The following is a 19605-nucleotide window of genomic DNA, read 5'->3' on the forward strand; positions in this document are numbered from 1 at the left end:
CTCGGGAAGTCCAAGTAAACAACTTGCACTGACTCTCTGTTGTCGACCCAGCATGCTGTTCTCTCAAAAAATTCCAACAGTTCTGTCAGGCAAGATTTCCTTCCATGGATGTTGGCCTTTTTCTTATCATGTGCGTCCAAATACCCCGAAACCTTATCCTCAATTATCGACTGCTGACATCTTCCCAAACGCTGATCAGACTAACTGGCCTACAGTTTAAAATGATCAGTCCTCCGGAACCATTCCAAAATCTACTGATTCTTGAGTGATCATTACTAATGTCTCCACAATCTCTTCAGCCTCCTCTTTCAGAAGCAATCGGGTGAGTTGATCTGGACTCATATATCTTCAGAACTTTCAGCTTACCAAGTGCCTTCTCCGCAATAATTGCAAACAGACTCACTTCTGCCACCTGACATCCTCAAATATCTGGCACGTTCTAGTGTTTTTACAGTGAGGACTGACGCAAAATGCCGACCAATACCTTCCGGCATTTCCTTGTCCCCTGACAGTACCTCTCCACTGTCATTTTCCAGTGGTCCAATATCCACTCTCCTCTCTTTCAATCTTCATATATCAGACGGACGTTTTGGTAAGCTATTTTACATCATTCTCTAGCCCACCTTCCTATTTCATATTTTCTCTATTTACGGTTTTTGAATTGCCTTCTGTTGATTTGTAGAAACATCCCAGTCCTCCAGCTTTCTACTATATTTTGTAATACTCTGTGCCCTCTCCTTTGCTTTTGTGCTGCTTTGACTACCTCGTCAGCCACAGTTGATCATTCTCCCTTTAGAATAATTCTTCATCTTTGTGATCATTTGTCCTTCACCTTCTGCATTGCTCCGAGAAACTTCAGCCTTTCCTGTTCTGCCATTGTCCCTGTTAGTGTCATTTTCGAATTTATTTTTGCCCAGCTCCTCTCTCATGTCGAGGTAATTCCTTTATTCTACTGTAGCACTGATACCTCTAACTTTACTTTCTCCCTTTCAACCTGCTGGCTGAATGTTGCTATTCTATGATCACTGCCTCTTAAGGGTTTATTTAGCTGAAGCTCCCTAATCAAATCTGGTGCAATACACAACACAGAATCCAGATCCGCCTTTCCTATAGTGGGCTCAACCATAGGCTTCTCTCAAAAGCCATCTCATAGGCATTCTATAAATTCCCTCACTTGGGATTCAGCACCGACCTGATTTTCCAAACTACCTGCATATTGAAACTCCCCGTGACAATTTTAGCATTGACCTTTTTCCATGCCTCTCCTCTCCCCCGTTGTAATTTGTAGCCCACATCCTGGCTACTGTTAGCACGCCTGTATATAATTTCCATCAGGGTCATTTTACCACATCGTCTAATCCGACATCACCTCTTTCTCAGGACTTTTCATTTTTAATGACAGCAGTTTCGACCCAACACTTTCACCTACCTGCGTATCCTTTCGATTCAATATTTATCCTTGGATTTAAGCACCCAACTATAAACTTTTGTCAGCCACGATTCAGTGATGCCCGCCATCCATTTGTTTTTGCTCTCTCTCTCTCCCCCTCTTCCGTTCTTGTTGTCACATCTTGTTGATGTAATGCTGCACATTGACAGATCGAGGAAATTAATCACATTGCATCTACTGCAGGGTGTCAGTAAATCCTTATTCTTACACAATATTGATTTAGAATTTCCTTCAGTTACTGTTTCTCTGTTAATGACTGAACCCAGAGAGGATGAGGCAACAGCCCAGTGACTGCATCTGTTCTGAAGCTACTGGGGCCATGAACAGATACTTTCCTGCACATTCTCCATGTCTGTCTGTCTGCTCCACAATAAGTCCATTGTTTCCTTTTGTAGAAAGTCACTGAGCTGACAGAGAAGGGAAACCGGGCAGAGAGTTCCAGACTCTTCCTCAGTTTGGTGAATGGCAAAGGCTCCCGGGCCCGGAGGGCGATGTGGGAATCCTTTCTGATGTGGAGGACTGAGTTACCGAAGTTGGACAGAATACTGAGGGAAATACAGGAACACGGTATGTTAAAACCACGCACTGAACACAAAGGCACATTGAGATAAACATTTTAGTTATTTTAATTATTTTAGCTCTGTTTCCATGGATTTTTTAAATATTTAAACAGGTCCTGATCCACAGGAATACATGAACATTGGCCAAGGTTTATCTGAATTACCCTCTCAGCTGATAGGTGAGTGATGAAATGCACAGTTCAAACCACATCTCAAGTGTTAGTCTGTGACTTGGCAAAACCTGGGAATCAAAATTCGTCATTAATCATTCGCTGATCTCTGGATTCAGGTAACAATTCAACGAATCTCTCTTTGCAGCCTGAATATTCTACAAAATATATTTTTCTATTAATCCAGCTGTTGCTTCTGCTGAAGCCTTCATTCCAGGTCCTAACGCTCTGGGAATCCCCGCACACCCCAGGCAGGCTCCTGATACACTGTATGACCCCGTCCAGGTGACGTTTCTATCTTCAGATCTTTCATCTTCCAAGCCCCTTTTCCTTTGTAATAGCACTACACGCAATTCTGTTTGCTGATGTTCTTTACCTTTTGGAATTCTGCCAGTGACTTGCACAGAGTTTGTCTGGCATTTCCTTTTCACACGTTACTGCAACTACATTAGCAGTTTCTAGTGGTCCGATATCGACCCTCTCCCTTTTTTCACTCTTTATATATCTGGGAAAGAAAAAAATATATACTTTGGTCTCCTTTATTATATTATTGACCATTTCCTTGCATTTCCTGCACATTCATGTATAACTAGGAGCATCTATAACATAGTTGCCTCCGACCTGACCTTAGTCACTAGACTCTAGACACTAGAATACTACAGCACAGTACAGGCTCTTCGGCCCCGGATGTTGTGTCGACCCATGTATTCCTTTAAAAAGAGTACTAAACCCACACTACCCCGTGACCCTCTATTCTTCTTTCATCCATGTGCCTGTCCAAGAGGTTCTTAAATACCCTTAATGTTTTAGCCACCACCACCATCCCTGGCAAGTTGTTCCAGGCACCCACAACCCTTTGTAAAAAACTTACCCCTGATGTCTCCGCTAAACTTCCCTCCCTTAACTTTGTACATATGCCCTCTAGTGTTTGCTATTGGTGCCCTGGGAAACAGGTTCTAGCAATCCAGCCTATCTATGCATCTCATAATTTTTTAGACCTCTATCAAGTGTCCTCTCATCCTTCTACGCTCCAAAGAGAAAAGTCCCAGCTCTCCTAACCTTGCTTCACATGACTTGTTCTCCAAACCAGGCAACATCCTGGTAAATCTCCTCTGCACCCTCTCCATAGCTTCCACATCCTTCCTATAATGAGGTGACCGGAACTGAACACAATAATCTAAGTGCGGTCTCACCAGAGATTTGTAGATTTGCAACTTGGCCTCTCTACACTTGAACTCAATCCCCCTATTAATGAAGCCTAGCATCCCATAGCCCTTCTTAACTATCCTATCAACCCGTGCAGCGACCTTAAGGGATGTATGGATTTGAACCCCAAGGTCCCTCTGTTCATCCACACTCTTAAGAAATCAATGATTAAACTTGTACTCAGCATTCTGGTTTGTCCTTCCAAAATGCGTCACCTCACACTTATCCGGATTGAACCCCATCTGCCACTTTCCTGCCCAAATCTGCACCCTGTCTATATCCTCTTGTGACTTTCGACAACCTACAGCTCCATCCACAACTCCTCCAATCTTCACGTCATCCACAAATTTACTCACCCATTCTACATCCAGGTCATTTATAAGAATCACAAATAGCAGGGGTCCCAGGACAGATCCCTGCGGCACTCCACTAGTCACCGACCTCCAGGCAGAATACTTTCCTTCCACTACTACCCTCTGCTTTCCTCCTGTAAGGCAATTATTTATTCAAACAGCCAAGGTTCCACTTATCCTGTGTCTCATGATTTTCTGGATGAGTCTCTCGTGAGGGACCTTGTCAAATGCCTTGCTAAAATCCATGTAGACCACATCTACTACCGTACCTTCATCAATTGCTTTTTGTTACCTCTTCAAAAAACTCAATTAGCCTCGTGAGGCACAACCTTCCCTTCACAAAGCCATGTTGACTCAGACAGTAAATTCCAGCCACCCAGAACTCTGTTAAAAAACTACCCACAATTGCTGTAAATTTACCCCATCTAACCTTAACCAAATGCCCTCTGGTATTAGACACCAGTCATATGTAAAAAAAAATAACAAACAAAATACAGGCTGTCGACCCAAACTCTTATCTCTCAAACTTGTACACCTCAAACAGGACATAGAGGGTAGTAATCTCCGGATTGCTGCCTGTGCCACGTGCCAGTGAGGGTAAGAGTGCGATGCTCTGGAAGATGAACACGTGGCTGAGAAAATGGTGTAGGGGACAGGGTTTCAGATTTCTAGAACATCGGGACCTCTTCAGGGGCAGGTGGGACCTGTGCAAGAGAGACGGGTTACACCTGAACTATAAGGGGACCAATATACTTGCAGGGAGGTTTGCTAGTGTTATTGGGGAGGGTTTAAACTAGATGGGAACCAGAGTGCCAGAGTAGATAGTGGAACGGGGATAAAAATAAATGATGTTGGTAGTTCATGCAAAGTGACAAATAGCAAGATTGTGTGTGTTGGTAATAATCTTCTGAGGTGTGTATATTTCAAAGCGTGGAGTATTGTGGGAAAGGCAGATGAGCTGAGGGCCTGGATTGACACGTGGAATTATGACATCATAGCCATTACTGAAACTTGGCTACAGGAGGGGCAGGACTGGCAGCTCAGTGTTCCAGGGTTCCGATGTTTCAGACGTGATAGAGACAGAGGGATGAAGGGTGGGTGGTGGCTTTGCTAGTCAGGGAAAATATTACAGCAGTGCTTCGGCAGGACAGATTAGATGGCTTGTCTACTGAGGCCATATGGGTGGAGCTGAGAAACAGGAAGGTATGACCATATTAATAGGGTTGTATTATGGACTACCCAATAGTCAGCGAGAATTGGAGGAGCAAATCTGCAGAGAGATAACAAACAACTGCAGGAGACAGAAATTTGTGATTGTAGAGGATTTTAATTTTCCACATATTAATTGGGACTCCCATACTGTTAAATGTCCAGATGGTTTTTAGTTTGTAAAATGTGTTCAGGAAAGTTTTCTAAATCAATGTATAGATGTACCAACTAGGGAGAATGCAATATTAGATCTCCTATTAGGAAATGAGTTAGGGCAGGTGACGGAAGTCTGTGTAGGGGAACACTTTCGTTCCAGTGATCATAACGTCATTAGTTTCAACCTGATCATGGATAAAGATAGATCTGGTCCTCGGGTTGACTTTCTAAACCTGAAAAGGTCCACGTTTGAAGAAATGAGAAGGGATCTATAAATTCGTAGATTGGGACAGGTTGTTCTCTGGCAAGGATGTGATTGGTAAGTGGGAGACCTTCAAAGGAGAAATTTTGAGAGTGCAGAGTTTGTATGTTCCTGTGAGAGTTAAAGGCAAAATGAATAAGAATAAGGAGCCTTGGCTATCGAGAGATATTGGAACTCTGATAAAGAAGAAGAGAGATGTATAACATGTATAGCAACAGGGAGGAAATAAGATGCTTGAGGAGTATAAAAAGAGTAAGAAAATACTTAAGAAAGAAATCAGGAGGGCTAAAAGAGGACATGAGGTTGCTTTGGCAGTCAGGGTGAACGATAATTTTAAGAACTTCTACAAGTATGTTAAGAGCAAAAGGATAATAACGGATATAATTGATCCTCTTGAAGATCAGAGTGGTCGGCTATGTATGGAACTAAAAGAAATTGGAGAGATATTAAATGGGTATTTTGCAACTGTATTTACTAAGGAAACTAGAATGGAGTCTATGGAAACAAGTAGGGAGATCATGGAACTTATACAGATTAAAGAGAAGGAGGTGCTTGCTGTCTTGAGGCAAATCAGAGTAGTTAAATCCCCAGGACCTGACAGTGTATTCCCTCGGACCTTGAAGGAGACCAATGTTGAAATTGCAGTGGCCCTGGCATAAATATTATGTCGATATCCACGGATCGGGTGCCAGAGGATTGGAGGATAGCTCATGTAGTTCTGTTGTTTAAAAAAGGCTCAAAAAGTAAGCCGTGAAATTATAGGCCGGTAAGTTTGACATCGGTAGTACATAAATTATTGGAAGGAATACTAAGAGATAGGATCTCCAGGTATTTGGATAGACAGGGACTTATTAGAAAAAGTCAGTATGGCTTTGTGCATGGTAGATCATGTTTAACCAATCTATTAAGAGTTTATCGAGGAAGTTACCAGGAAAGTGGATGAAAGGAAGGCAGTGGATGTTGTATACATGGCCTTCAGTAAGGCCTTTGGCAAGGTCCCGCATGGGAGGTTGGTTAGGAAGATTCAGTCGCTAGATATACATGGAGAGGCAGTAAATTGGATTAGACATTGGCTCAATGGAAGAAGCCAGAGAGTGGTAGTGGAGGATTGCTACTCTGAGTGGAGGCCAGTGACTAGTGGTGTGCCACGGGGATCAGTGCTGGGTCCATTGTTATTTGTCATCTATCTCAATAATCTGGATGAGAATGTGGCAAATTGGATCAGCAAATTTGCTGATGATACAAAGATTGGAGGTGTAGTGGACAGTGAGGAAGGTTTTCAAAGCTGGCAGAGGGATTTGGACCAGTTGGGGGAATGGGCTGAAAAATGGCAGATAGAGTTTAATGCGGACAAATGTGAGGTATTGCACTTCGGAAGGTCAAACCAAGGTAGAACATACAAGGTAAATGTTAGGACACTGGGGAGGGCGGTAGAACAGAGGGATCTGGGAGTATAGATACATAATTCCCGAAAAGTGGCATCACAAGTAGATAGGGTCATAAAGAGAGCTTTTGGTACATTGGCCTTTATAAATCAAAGTACTGAGTATAAGAGTTGGAATGTAATGGTGAGGTTGTATAAGACATTGGTGAGACCGAATTTGGAGTATTGTATGCAGTTTTGATCACCTAATTGCAGGAAGCATATTAATAAGGTTGAAAGAGTGCAGAGAAGGTTTACAAAGGTGTTGCCGGGACTTGAGAAAAAAAACAGTGGTCATGGGTTAAGGGTGAAGGGGGAAAAGTTTAAAGGGAACATTGGGGAAGGTGCTTCTTCACGCAGAGAGTGGTGGGAGTGTGGAATGAGCTGCCAGATGAAGTGGTGAATGCGGTCTCACTTTTGACATTTAAGAAAAGCTTGGACAGGTATATGGATGAGAGGGGTTTGGAGGGGTATGGGCCAGGTGCAGGTCAGTGGGACTAAGCAGAAAAATGGTTCAGCACAGCCAAGAAGGGCCAAAAGGCCTGTTTCTGTGCTGTAATGTTCTATGGTTCTATCTGAGGTGAAAGAGGTGCTGTTGTGCCTTTTTTCACCACACAATTGATGTGTACAGACCACGTGAGGTCCTCAGTGATGTGAATGCCGAGGAACTTAAAGCTGGTCACTGTCTCAACCCCAGATCCATTGATGTCAATAGGGGTTAGCCTATCTTCATTCCTCTTGTCTTTGCAACATTGCATCCAGCTTTTTTTGCGACACTGAGGGAGAAGTTGTTTTCTTGTCACCACTGTGTCTGGGGGGTGACTTCTTCTGTGTAGGCTGCCTCATTATTATTTGAGATTTGGCCAATAAATATAGTATCCTCAGCAAATTTAATTAGCAGATTGGAGCTGTGGGTAGCGACACTGTCATGCGCATACAGAGAGCAAAGGAGGGAGCTTAGGACACAGCCCTGAGGGGCTCCTGTGTTGAGGTTCAGAGGGGCAAAGGTGAGGGAGCCCACTCTTACCACTTGCTGGTGATCTGACAGGAAATCCAGGACCCAGCTGCACAAGGCAGGGTGAAGGCCGAGGTCTCTGAGCTTCTTGTCAAGCCTGGAGGGAATGATGGTATTGAATGCTGAACTGTAGTCTAATATCATTCTCACATAAGCATCCCTCTTCTTCAGATGTTTAAGGAGGTGTGCAGAGCAGTGGCTATTGTGTCATCTGTTGATGGGTTGTGTCGGTAGGTGAATTGTAGGGGGTCCAGTGTGGGTGGTAACAAGCTGCAGATGCAGTCCTTGACCAGTCTCTCAAAACATTTGCTTATTATTAAGGTGAGTGTGACAGGACGCCAGACGTTCAGACATGTTGCCTTAGTCGCTTTAGGTACAGGAACAATGGTGGATGATTTGAAGCAGGAGGGAACTCTACACTAGGAGAGGGTGAGATTAAAAATATCCGTAAATACACCTGCCAGTTGTGCCGCGCGCATCCTGAGTACCCGCCCTGGGACGCCGTCCGGTCCCGCAGGCTTGCGACTGTCCACTCGTTGGAAACACCTGCGAACTTCAGCCTCAGAGATGACCAATGTGCAGGTCGCTTTGTCGGCTCTCCTCGGGGTCTCAGTGTTGGCGATATCGAACCGAGCGTAAGGAGACTTAGATCCTCTGGGAGACAGGCAGCGATGTTGGCAGCACCACTGCACTTAGCTCTGAAGTCTGCATTGGGGTGCAGAGCTTGCCATAAGCTGTGTGTGTTGTTGGTGGAGAGCTGTGCCTGAATACGATCTCTGTATTGTCGTTTCGCAGCCTGGATGACTTTCACACGGAACTGTTGATACAAATTTTGTGGTTTGGGAAGTCCTGATCGATTTCTGAAGGAAATCATCTCCCCTCTGTGACAATAACACACAATGGGGGATGTTGTTATTACTCAGCTGTGATAATAACAGCCGGGAACTCTCTTGGCAGCCGGAAAGGTTTACACAGCAGCACCAGGTACTCCAGATCTGGGGAACAAAAGGGTTTGAGGGCATGGACATTCTGGGGTTCCACCAAGCATTAATGATCATGAAACATACCCTAAATCCTGTTCTCTTCCCAAATAGGTGTGTGTGTGTGTGTGTGTGTGTGTGTGTGTGTGTGTGTGTGTGTGTGTGTGTGTGTGTGTGTGTGTGTGTGTGTGTGTGTGTGTGTGTGTGTGTCTGTGAGGGGGGGGGGTGGTACTAGATGACAACACGATTGTTGGTGACGGTAGGGGCCAATTCTGGATCTGTGGACTCGGGAGCAGTTGGGACATAGGGACAGCTGGGACGCAGGCGCTTGGGTAGTTGGATCCTTCTTGCATCCCCTCTTCTTTCCAGCAGTCGCTCTTCTGGGTTCCTCAGAATTCCTGGCTTTTCCGTGGATCAGCGGCTGCCACCCGTTGACCTCCATATTTACCTGAGAGAGCCTCTGCTTAATTTGGTCCTTGTACCTCCTGCGTGGGGCACCACGATCTCTCTTGCCCTGAGAGAGTTCTCCATAGAGTACTGCTTTCGGTAACCTGGAGTTATCCATGCGAGACATGTGTCCTGTCAGACGGTGGATCTGGCTGAGCAGCAAAGTGGCTTCAGGGCCTGGAAGTTGAACATATATAGCTGTGCATGTCTGTGTGATTATATGAAATATTAAACTAAATAAGTAGTGCAGAAATAGAAATAAAAAAGAGATTAGTGAGTCCTATCGATGGGTTCAATGTCCATTCAGAAACTGGATATCAGAGGAGAAGTTGTTCTGAGTCGTTGAGTGTGAGCCTTACTCCGTTCCTCATGAACCAGACGGTGATGCAGCCAGTTACAATGCTGTGCAAGTCACACCTGTAGAAATATTCGAGTGATGCTGGAAACTCCTGATGAAATATAGCCACTGTTGTGCCTTCTCTGTAGTTGCATCGATATATTGGGTCCAGGTTAGATACTTGGAGATATTGACAGCCAGGAATTTGAAATTGCTCACTCTTTCCACATCAGATCCCTCTGTGAGGACTGGTGTGTCGTGTTCCCTCATCTCGCCTTTTCTGAAATTCACAATTAGCTCTATTGACACACTGTCATAACGCAAGCAGGATTCAGCACTCCATACAAGCATATGCAAATCTGATAAGGGGTACACATCACTGAACGTAAATTAAAGCATAACCCATAAAAATGAAGAAACTATCATAATAGTAGAAACGTTAACCAATGGAAGAGTCTGACTCCCCACGGAGGACATCCACACGATCTGAGCCGATTAGATGTCGACAAGGAAGCGTCGAGCCCCTGGCTCAGAGTTGGATACCGATTCCCAGAAACAGAAGGGATCATTGTAGCAATACAGGACAAGGTTGTTGACACATGTAGTTATCAATAATACAGAATAAACGACTAATAGGTCCAAGACGATATATGCTGAAAAGTATAAGAGAAACTACAACCAATCCGAATTTACAAGATCCTGCAGTAGTTCAACTGAATCTCATTACTTGCACAAGCACAATAAAATGGCGGACAACATTCACAAAAACATTGCTTAAACTACAACTGATGAAAACCACCATAATTTACTAAACGTACAAGCCTCTTCCACTTTTAGAGTTAGAGTCCTTCATATCATACTGCGTACGATCATTATTTCAGATAGGATAATACATGATCTGCGTTCGGATGTAATTTCACAGGATAAACAAGCAAAAGCAACTTTTTAAATATATATAGCCATTCGAAACACACATAACTTACAGAAATGAATTAGTAAAAAAATACCAGAAATATGTTGAATTGAAAGGGCAAAATGAAAGACGATGGAACACGAACAGGGTATTATTTATCCCAATCGTAATATCAATAACTGGTATCATCCTAAAGGCTGTACAGAATAGTATTAATAAATGAGGCCCACACGGCGATACTTGTGTAAATCATCGAAAACCCATAACACTATACACCACGAGAATAGTCTGAAATCTCCTGTCAATTGGGACACGAGTGTGCTAGGCTATGCCTGTACCTCAAGTTTTACCAGTTTAGGCTAAGATGATGATGATGATGATGATGATGATGATGATGATGATGATGATGATGATGATGATGATGATGATAATAATAATAATAATAATAATAATAATGACTTATTTATAAAGCACCTTTCATATAGACGATGCCGTTCAAACCACATCACAACGGGATAAAGTGCAAACTAGAAAATGAAAGACAAAATGTGTCAGTCCTAATATACACCTCAGACATCTGCACAGTACTGTAGTTTAAGGTGTTGATTTCTAGTTTAGGAACAGAGTCACAAAAAAACTCAACGCTGAACTCCCAATGATCCTTTGGCCTTCTACCTTATCGTCTGCCTGCACTGCATTTTCTAGGCAACTGAAACACTGTTTCCCTGAACTATTCTGTTCCATTTTTCCTTGGACAACCTCATTGCACCGATGTGATGTAATGATCTATTTGGATCGCATGCAGAAAAGTTTTCCATTTTACAGTGGTGCATGTCACAATAATAAACCAATTTACCGATTCATTGTCAATAATACAGCGCCCCTTGGTTGCTTAAGATTGTTATAACCGGGGGGGAGGGGGGTTGACAGTGCGGATGAGCTGCCGCGACCTATTAAATGCTCCCAGTGGCGAGTAGCCTCTGTCCAGCTCTTGGCCTTCACGTGCGGTTTAGCCACTAATCCCGGTGGAAGCGTTTCTTCCCACAGGAGAAGGGGCAGAGGTGGGTTACTGGTGCCTTACAACCAGTCGCTTTAGTTAAGATGTTAGTGGGGAGTGATGCTTGTTTAAGCTTCCTCAGAAAGTGCAATCGGGGAATGTTCACCTTCACAAATAACTAGAACCAGAACATGAGGATTGGACATTTTCAGGGACATCCATTGCTGTCAGTTCCGTGTCTGTGAACAGAATTTTACTTTCTGTCCTAATATCCATGGAAGCATTGAATTTATTCATGTAATCTCAAAAACTGAATGCTGAAATACCGTTATAAAGTTCTTTGTCAGATGAGTCATTTAATGTTTTGAATATGTTCTCTGTTCCCATGGAAGATGTTCAACAGAAACACAAGGAGACTTTGCGGACACAAACTGAAACACTGAGAGTGAACACGATCCTGATGACGGAGAAGGTGAAGGTTTTCCAGCTGGTTGATCGATACGCTAAGCTCACGGTCATTTCTACTGTTCGGGATCGGAGACTGGTGGAACATGAGCTGCTGGCAAGAGGCAGAGACCATGAGGATTATAGAGAGAAACAACTCCGCAGACAGCTGGAAAAAATCCGTACTGATCAGTTATTCCAGAGCAGCTTTTCCCGGAGTAAATCCAAATCTGGGAGATCAGCAGCAGTGGCCGGAGTCCCGGGGATCGGGAAAACAACGATGGTACAAAAGATTGTTTATGACTGGGCCATGGGGAAAATATACCAACAGTTCCAGTTTGTCTTCAGTTTCAAATTCCGAGATTTAAACAGTATTAACTGTCGAATAAACCTGAAGGAACTGATTCTGGATCAGTATCCTTACTTTGGGGATTTCCTGAGAGAAGTCTGGAAGAACGCTGAGGGATTACTGTTTATATTCGATGGTTTAGATGAATTCAAACACAAAATCGATTTTGCGGACAGTCGGAGATATACAGAACCCAAGCACCAGTGCCCAGATCCCGAGTGGTGGTGTGAAGTGTCTGACATTGTGTACAGTTTAATCCAGGGCAAGCTGCTTCCAGGGTGTTCAGTGCTGGTGACCACCCGTCCCACTGCGTTACATTTATTGGAAAAGGCGCATATCAGTGTCTGGGCTGAAATCCTGGGATTTGTTGATGAGGAACGGAAGGAATATTTCATCAGACATTTTGAAGATCAGACGGTGGCGGAAGCTGTTTTCAATTACGTGAAGGAGAACGAGATCCTGTACACCATGAGCTACAACCCCTCCTACTGCTGGATCCTCGCTCTGGCACTGGGCCCCTTCTTCGCACAAAGAGTCAGGGACCCGCAGCGAGTTCCCAAGACCATCACCCAACTGTACTCCTACTATATTTATAACATCCTGAAAAACCACGGCCGTGAGATTGAGAACCCCCGTGATGTGTTACTCAGGGTTGGTCAGATGGCCTTCAGAGGAGTGTCCGAGAAGAAGATTGTGTTTACAGATGGAGATTTGATCAAGTACAATCTTCAGCCTTCCCAGTTCCTGTCCGGGTTCCTGATGGAGCTTTTGGAGAGAGAGGATTCTGCCCAGAGCGTGGTGTACACATTCCCACACCTCACCATCCAAGAGTTTGTAGCTGCAGTCGCACAATTCCTGACTATACATCCCGGGGAAATCCTGAAATTCCTCACTGATGCCCACAGCACGACAGATGGGCGATTTGAGGTATTTCTCCGTTTTGTTGCTGGTCTCTCCTCCCCAATGACAGCTCGGGGCCTGGTGGAGTTTCTGGGCCCATTTCCGCATCAGACAACCTGCCGGGTGATTGACTGGGTGGAGGAGGAGGTTAAACGCCAGATTGGAAACACGAGGAGTAAAGCTGGTAAAAGGAGCCTCCTGAACACATTGCACTACCTGTTTGAGTCTCAGAATCATGGACTGGCTCAGGCCGCACTGGGATCTGTGGAAACACTTTCATTCCGTGGAATGACACTGACCCCGATTGACTGCGCGGTCCTGTCTCATGTAATCGGATTCTGTGATACAATAAAACACCTCAACCTGCAGGACTGCCACATTCAGTGTGAAGGAATCCGGCGGCTGGGACCCGGGCTGCACAAGTGCCAGGAGTTGACGTAACTCGATTTATCTCTCACTCTGAACTGTGAAACTGTTCAATTGTGTCATTTCAATGTGAAGAGATTTGGTTTAAACTGTGATAAATCAGATTGTGAAGAATTGTGACAAATGCCCAGGGGATCGGTCAGTCATTCCCCAAGGACGGGAGGGTTCTGTGGTTTCTTGTGAAGAGATGTTGGAGTCTTCATCAGATCAGTGAATAACGACCATTGGTTTAATGGTAGTAAATCACAGGAATGGCCGTGTTTCCTGCTGCCTGTGACACGTCCATTGACAATGTTCCTTCTCACTGTTACTGACACCCAGACCGACACTGACTGCAGCAGGTGGGTCAGAGATTCACAACCCCTTCCCGGTGAGGGACAAGAGACCGTCAGCAGACTGTCCCAGTGAGAAGAAAAGAAATACCGTTGTGAGATTGTGCTCCCTGTCCTTTCCTGTTTGTGACTTTGCTCACTACCAGATACACAGAGAGCGAGGCCGCATCTCCTCTGGGTCTCTGTTCAGACCCAACACAGGCGTACAAAAATTTTCTGCATCCTCTCGTCTTGTAGGATTATCGTTTATCTTTGGAATCCTTATGTGGGACCTCTTATCCCAATCGCCCTACGATTATTAGGGATCTCATCCCCATCCTCATTCCTGCTGTCGGCTCTCTATTACCCTTTCCTCATCCTCCAGATGAAATGTCTTTTCCCCACCCCCCTTCCTGCGGGATCTTTCTTCCCCATCCCGATTCCTCCTGTGCGATCTCTGTTTCCCATCCCCCTTCCTCTTGTGGGATCTCTTTTCCCCATCCCCCTTCCTCCTGTTGGATCTCTCTTCCCCATCCCCCTTCCTCCTGTGGGAACTCTCTTCCCCATCCCCCATTCTCCTGTGGGATCTCTGTTCCCCATCCCCCTTCCTCTTGTGGGATATATCTTCCCCATCCCCTTTCGTCCTGTGGGATCTCTCTTCTCCACCCCTTTCCTCCGGTGGGAACCCTCTTCCCCATCCCCCTTCCTCCTGCGGAATCTTTCTTCCCCATCCCCCTTCCTCCTGTGCGATCTCTGTTTCCCATCCCCCTTCCTCTTGTGGGATCTCTCTTCCCCATCCCACTTCCTCCTGTTGGATCTCTCTTCCCCATCCCCCTTCCTCCTGTGGGAACACTCTTCCCCATCCCCCATCCACCTGTGGGATCTCTGTTCCCCATCCCCCATCCTCCTGTGGGATCTCTCTTCCCCATTCCCCTTCCTCATGTGGGATCTCTCTTCCACATCCCCCTTCCTCCTGTGGGATCTCTCTCCACCATCTCCCTTCCTCCTGTGTGATCTCTCTTCCCCGTCCACCTTCCTCCTGTGGGATCTCTCTGCTCCGTCCCCCTTGCTCCTGAGGGATCTCTCTTCCCCGTCCCCCTTCCTCTTCTGGGATACCTCTTCCCCGTCCGCATTCCTCCTGTGGGTTCTCCCTCCCCCGTCCCCCTACCTCCTGTGGGATCTCTCTCCCACATCCCCCTTCCTCCTGTGGGAACTCTCGCCCCTCATCCCCCTGCCACCTGCGGGATCTCTCATCCCCATCACCCTTCGTCCTGTGGGCTCACCCTTCCCCAACCCCCTCCCTCCTGTGGGAACTCTCTTCCCCATCCCACTTCCTCGTATGGGATCTCTCTCGCCCATCCCCTTCCTCCTGTGGGACCTCTCTGCTCCATCCCCCTTCCTCCTGTGGGATCTCTCTCCCCCATCCCCCTCTCTCTTGTGGGATCACTCTTCCCCATCCCCCTTCCTCTTCTGGGATCTCTCTCCCCTATCCCCCTTCCTCCTGTGGGATCTCCCCCGTCCCCGTTGCTCCTGTGGGATCTCTCTTTCCCATCCCCCATCCTCCTGTGGGATCTCTCTCCACCATCCACCATTCCTATTGTGGGATCTCTCTACCCCATACCCCTTCCTCTTGTTGGATCCCCGTTCCTCCTGTGGGATTTCTCTTCCCCATCCCCCTTCCTCCTCTGGGATCTCTCTCCCCCGTTCCCCTTCCTCCTGTGGGATCTCTTTCTCCCGTCCCCCTTCCTCGTGTGGGAGACTTCCTCCTGTGTGAACTCTCTCCCACATCCCCCTTCCTCCTGTGGGATTTCTCTCCCCCATCCCCTTCCTCGTGTGTGATCTTTCTCCCCCGTCCCCCTTCCTCCTGTGGGATCTCTCTTCCCCGTCCCCTTCTTCCTGTGGGATCTCTCTCCACCTTCCTCCTGTGGGATCTCTCTCCCCCTTCCTTCTGTAGGATCTCTCTCCCCCATCCCCTTCGTCCTGTTGGAACTCTCTCCCACATCCCCCTTCCTCCTCTGGGATCTCTCTCCCACATCCCCCTTCCTCCTGTGGGATCTCTCTCCCACATCCCCCTTTTTCCTGTGGGAACTCTCTCCCACATCCCCATTCCACCTGCGGGATCTCTCTCCCCCATCCCCCTTCTGTGGGATCTCTCTTCCACATCCCCCTTCCTCCTGTGCGATCTCTCTTTCACATCCCCCTTCCTCCTGTGGGATCACTCTCCTCCATCCCCCTTCCACCTGTGGGATCTCTCTTCCACATCCCCCTTCCTCCTGTGGGATCTCTCTTCCCCATCCCCCTTCCTCCTGTGGGATCTCTCTTCCACATCCCCCTTCCTCCTGTGGGATCTCTCTTTCACATCCCCCTTCCTCCTGTGGGATCTCTCTCCCACATCCCCCTTCCTCCTGTGGGATCTCTCTCCCACATCCCCCTTCTTCCTGTGGGAACTCTCTCCCACATCCCCCTTCCTCCTGGTGGAACTCTCTCCCACATCCCCATTCCACCTGCGGGATCTCTGTCCTCCATCCCCCTTCCACCTGTGGGATCTCTCTTCCACATCCCCCTTCCTCCTGTGGGATCTCTCTTCCACTTCCCCCTTTCTCCTGTAGGTTCTCTCTCCCCCATCCCCTTCCACCAGTGGGATCCCTGTCCCCCATCCCCTTCCTCCTGTGTGATCTGTTTCCCCCATCCCCTTTCCTCCTGTGGGATCTCTCTCCGCCACCCTCCTTCCTCCTGTGGGATCTCTCTTCCCCATCCCACTTCCTACTGTGGGATCTCTCTTCCCCATCCCACTTCCTCCTGTGGGATCTCACTCTCCCATCCCCCTTCCTCCTGTGGGATCTCTCTCCCCCATCCCCCGTCCTCCTGTGTGATCTCTCTTCCCCATCCAACTTCCTTCTGTGGGATCTCTGTCCTCCATCCCCCTTACTCTTGTGGTATCTCTCTTTCCCATCCCCCTTCCTCTTGTGGGATCTCTGTCCCACATCCCCCTTCCTCCTGTGGGATCTCTCTCCCCCACCCCACTTCCTCTTGTGGGATCTCTCTTCCACATCCGCTTCCTTCTGTGTCTTTCCATCCTTTACCTTAGGAGATGTCTCTTCCTCCATCTCCCATCGACATTTCCCGATTCTCAAATCTTCCTCACTGTTTGACTTTCTCCCCTTCACCCCTGCCCTTTCCGATTGTCTCACGTCAGGAACACTTTTCTATCCATCAGGGAATAAGAGAGAATATGTGGAGTTTACAGGGTCACACCGACAGACGAAATTACTGACATTCGGTGAATTCATTGGAGCTGGGCAGTGAGGGTCATTGACAGTGATGGGAGCTAAGATCAGTGAATTAATAAAGGGTTTAATGCTCCCTGAAATATCCGAGTGAGAGAAATGCCCCCAGACACACGGTTTTAATCACTATGTTCATCAATTTGTCTGTTTGTGTTTAGACTGAACAATAATAAACTGGGAAATTCAGGAGTGAAACTGGTGTCTGCGGCTCTGAGGAACCCGGAGTGTAAAATACAGACACTGTGGTAAGTACCAGACTGTGGGAGATTGTGTTTACAGTCACTGGGTGTCTGACACTGAACATTAATGTGATCAGTAATTGTGTTACTGATAAACACTGGGGATTTGTACCGTCTCCTGTCTCTCTGTGTCCTTCACCCTCACTCTCTCTCATCTCCAGGCTGAACAGTGTCGGTCTCACAGATTCCGGTGCCGAGGATCTCGCCTCCGCTCTCAGTACAAACCCATCACTGAAGGATCTGGACCTGAGTGAAAACTCTCTGACAGACCGATCTGTCCCCGCTCTCCGCCGCCTCATACAGACCCTCCTTAGTCTGAAGTGGATCCTGTGAGTGTTTGTGTTAATGTTCAATGTGATAAAATATCAGCGGATCCGCGGTTTTTCTGGTGATATTTGTCTGTGAGTGTTGTTGAAACATTAACCCCGGTCTTCTGCTACTGACACTGTTGTGTAATCTGTTTATTTCATCTTTATTCTCCCATCTGTTTCAGGCTGTGGGACAATCGGTTCAGTGAGACCGGGATGAAGGAACTGAGATCTCTGCAGGAACCCAGACCCGGACTGAGAGTGACCGTGTGAACATCCCCGCCCGCGGGGTGGGGACATTTGGCCGACTCCCCGCCCTCACCTTTAACTCCCACCCTCACCTTTATCGGCCGCGCGCCGGGCTGATTCCCAACGGTTTTAACGGAACCGGCTCGGTCCTCGCGTTGTGTGCGTCCCTCGCAGCGGTCCCGCCCTGACGTGTATCCGCCTGTTGTCCGGCGGGGCAGCTTCCGCCGGATGTGCGTGTTCGAGATTCCCCACGTGACTCCCCGGGGAATTAACCGGACAGGAAGAGCCCGGGGTCCGGGTCTTAGTCTGGGACACCGGTGTCCCGGAGTGGGGGGTATGATCCTGGGAGAGAATCCTTTTGCTCCCTTTGCTGAGGACGGTGCATTCGGCAGCCTGGCCGATATAATGATGTTAAATTGACAAATCCCTCGGCAGTGACCCTGGATCTGCAGCGATCCCGGACACGGCCCTGAAGTGTGATTTTATAATCATCGGTTCACCGATGCAGAGTGACGGTGTGAAACGGGACTGATTATTCAACCGGTCACTCCTTGTCGCCGGTCAGTTATATCGTTTTGATGTCTGACTTAAAAAATATAAATGAAGGTTTCTTATTGCTGTATTGACACTTATGGATAATAAAATTTGCTGTAAATTACCAAAAGATTTGTGATAAAGAAAGAATTATTTCTCATGTAACCATGTAACAATTACAGCACGGGAACAGGCCATCTTGGCCCTTCTAGTCCGTGCTGAACGCTTCCTCTCACCTAGTCCCACCGACCCGCACTCAGCCCATAACACTCCATTCCTTTCCTGTCCATATACCTGTCCAATTTTACTTTAAATTACAATATCGAACCTGCCTTAACCACTTCTACTGGAAGCTCATTCCACACAGCTACCACTCTCTGAGTAAAGAAATTCCCCCTCGAGTTACACTTAAAATTTTGCCCCCTAACTCCCAACTCATGTCCTCTTGTTTGAATCTCCCCTACTCTCAATGGAAAAAGCCTATCCACGTCAACTCCATCTATCCCCCTCGTAATTTTTAATGCCCCTACCAAGTCCCCCCTCAACCTTCTACGCTCCAAAGAATAAAGACCTAACTTGCTCAACCTTTCCCTGTAACTTAGGTGCTGAAACCCAGGTGACATTGTAGTAAATCTCCTCGGTACTCTCTCTATTTTGTTGACATCTTTCCTATAATTCGGTGACCAGAACTGTACACAACACTCCAAATTCGGCCTCACCAATGCCTTGTACAATTTTAACATTACATCCCAACTCCTATACTCAGTGCTCTGATTTATAAAGGCCAGCATACCAAAAGCTTTCTTCACCACCCTATCCACATGAGATTCCACTTTCAGGCAAGTATACACCATTATTCCTAGATCACTCTGTTCTACTGCATTCTTCAATACCCTACCACTTACACTGCATGTCCTATTTTGATTAGTCCTACGAAAATGTAGCTTCTCACACTTATCAGCATTAAACTCCATCTGTCATCGTTCAGCCCACTCTTATAACTGGCCTAAATCTCTCTGCAAGCTTTGAAAACCTACATCATTATCCACAACGCCACCTACCTTAGTATCATCTGCATAA

The 19605-nt window shown here is 46.7% G+C and overlaps 1 protein-coding gene across 1 annotated transcript in view; it reads left to right on the forward strand.

Annotated features, from left to right (window-relative positions):
* LOC140722380 (uncharacterized) overlaps positions 1-18635 on the forward strand; it is a 48157-nt gene extending 29522 nt beyond the window's left edge. The window contains exons 8-13 of the mRNA XM_073037133.1: positions 1846-2017; positions 2124-2189; positions 11871-13608; positions 17354-17440; positions 17596-17763; positions 17928-18635. Coding sequence (XP_072893234.1) covers positions 1846-2017; positions 2124-2189; positions 11871-13608; positions 17354-17440; positions 17596-17763; positions 17928-18015 — 2319 coding nt within the window. The 3' untranslated portion in view covers positions 18016-18635. The remainder of the gene's footprint in view (positions 1-1845; positions 2018-2123; positions 2190-11870; positions 13609-17353; positions 17441-17595; positions 17764-17927) is intronic.
* The last annotated feature ends 970 nt before the right edge of the window (positions 18636-19605 follow it).

Source organism: Hemitrygon akajei, unplaced genomic scaffold, assembly GCF_048418815.1.
Source record: "Hemitrygon akajei unplaced genomic scaffold, sHemAka1.3 Scf000076, whole genome shotgun sequence".
Taxonomy (NCBI): domain Eukaryota; kingdom Metazoa; phylum Chordata; class Chondrichthyes; order Myliobatiformes; family Dasyatidae; genus Hemitrygon; species Hemitrygon akajei.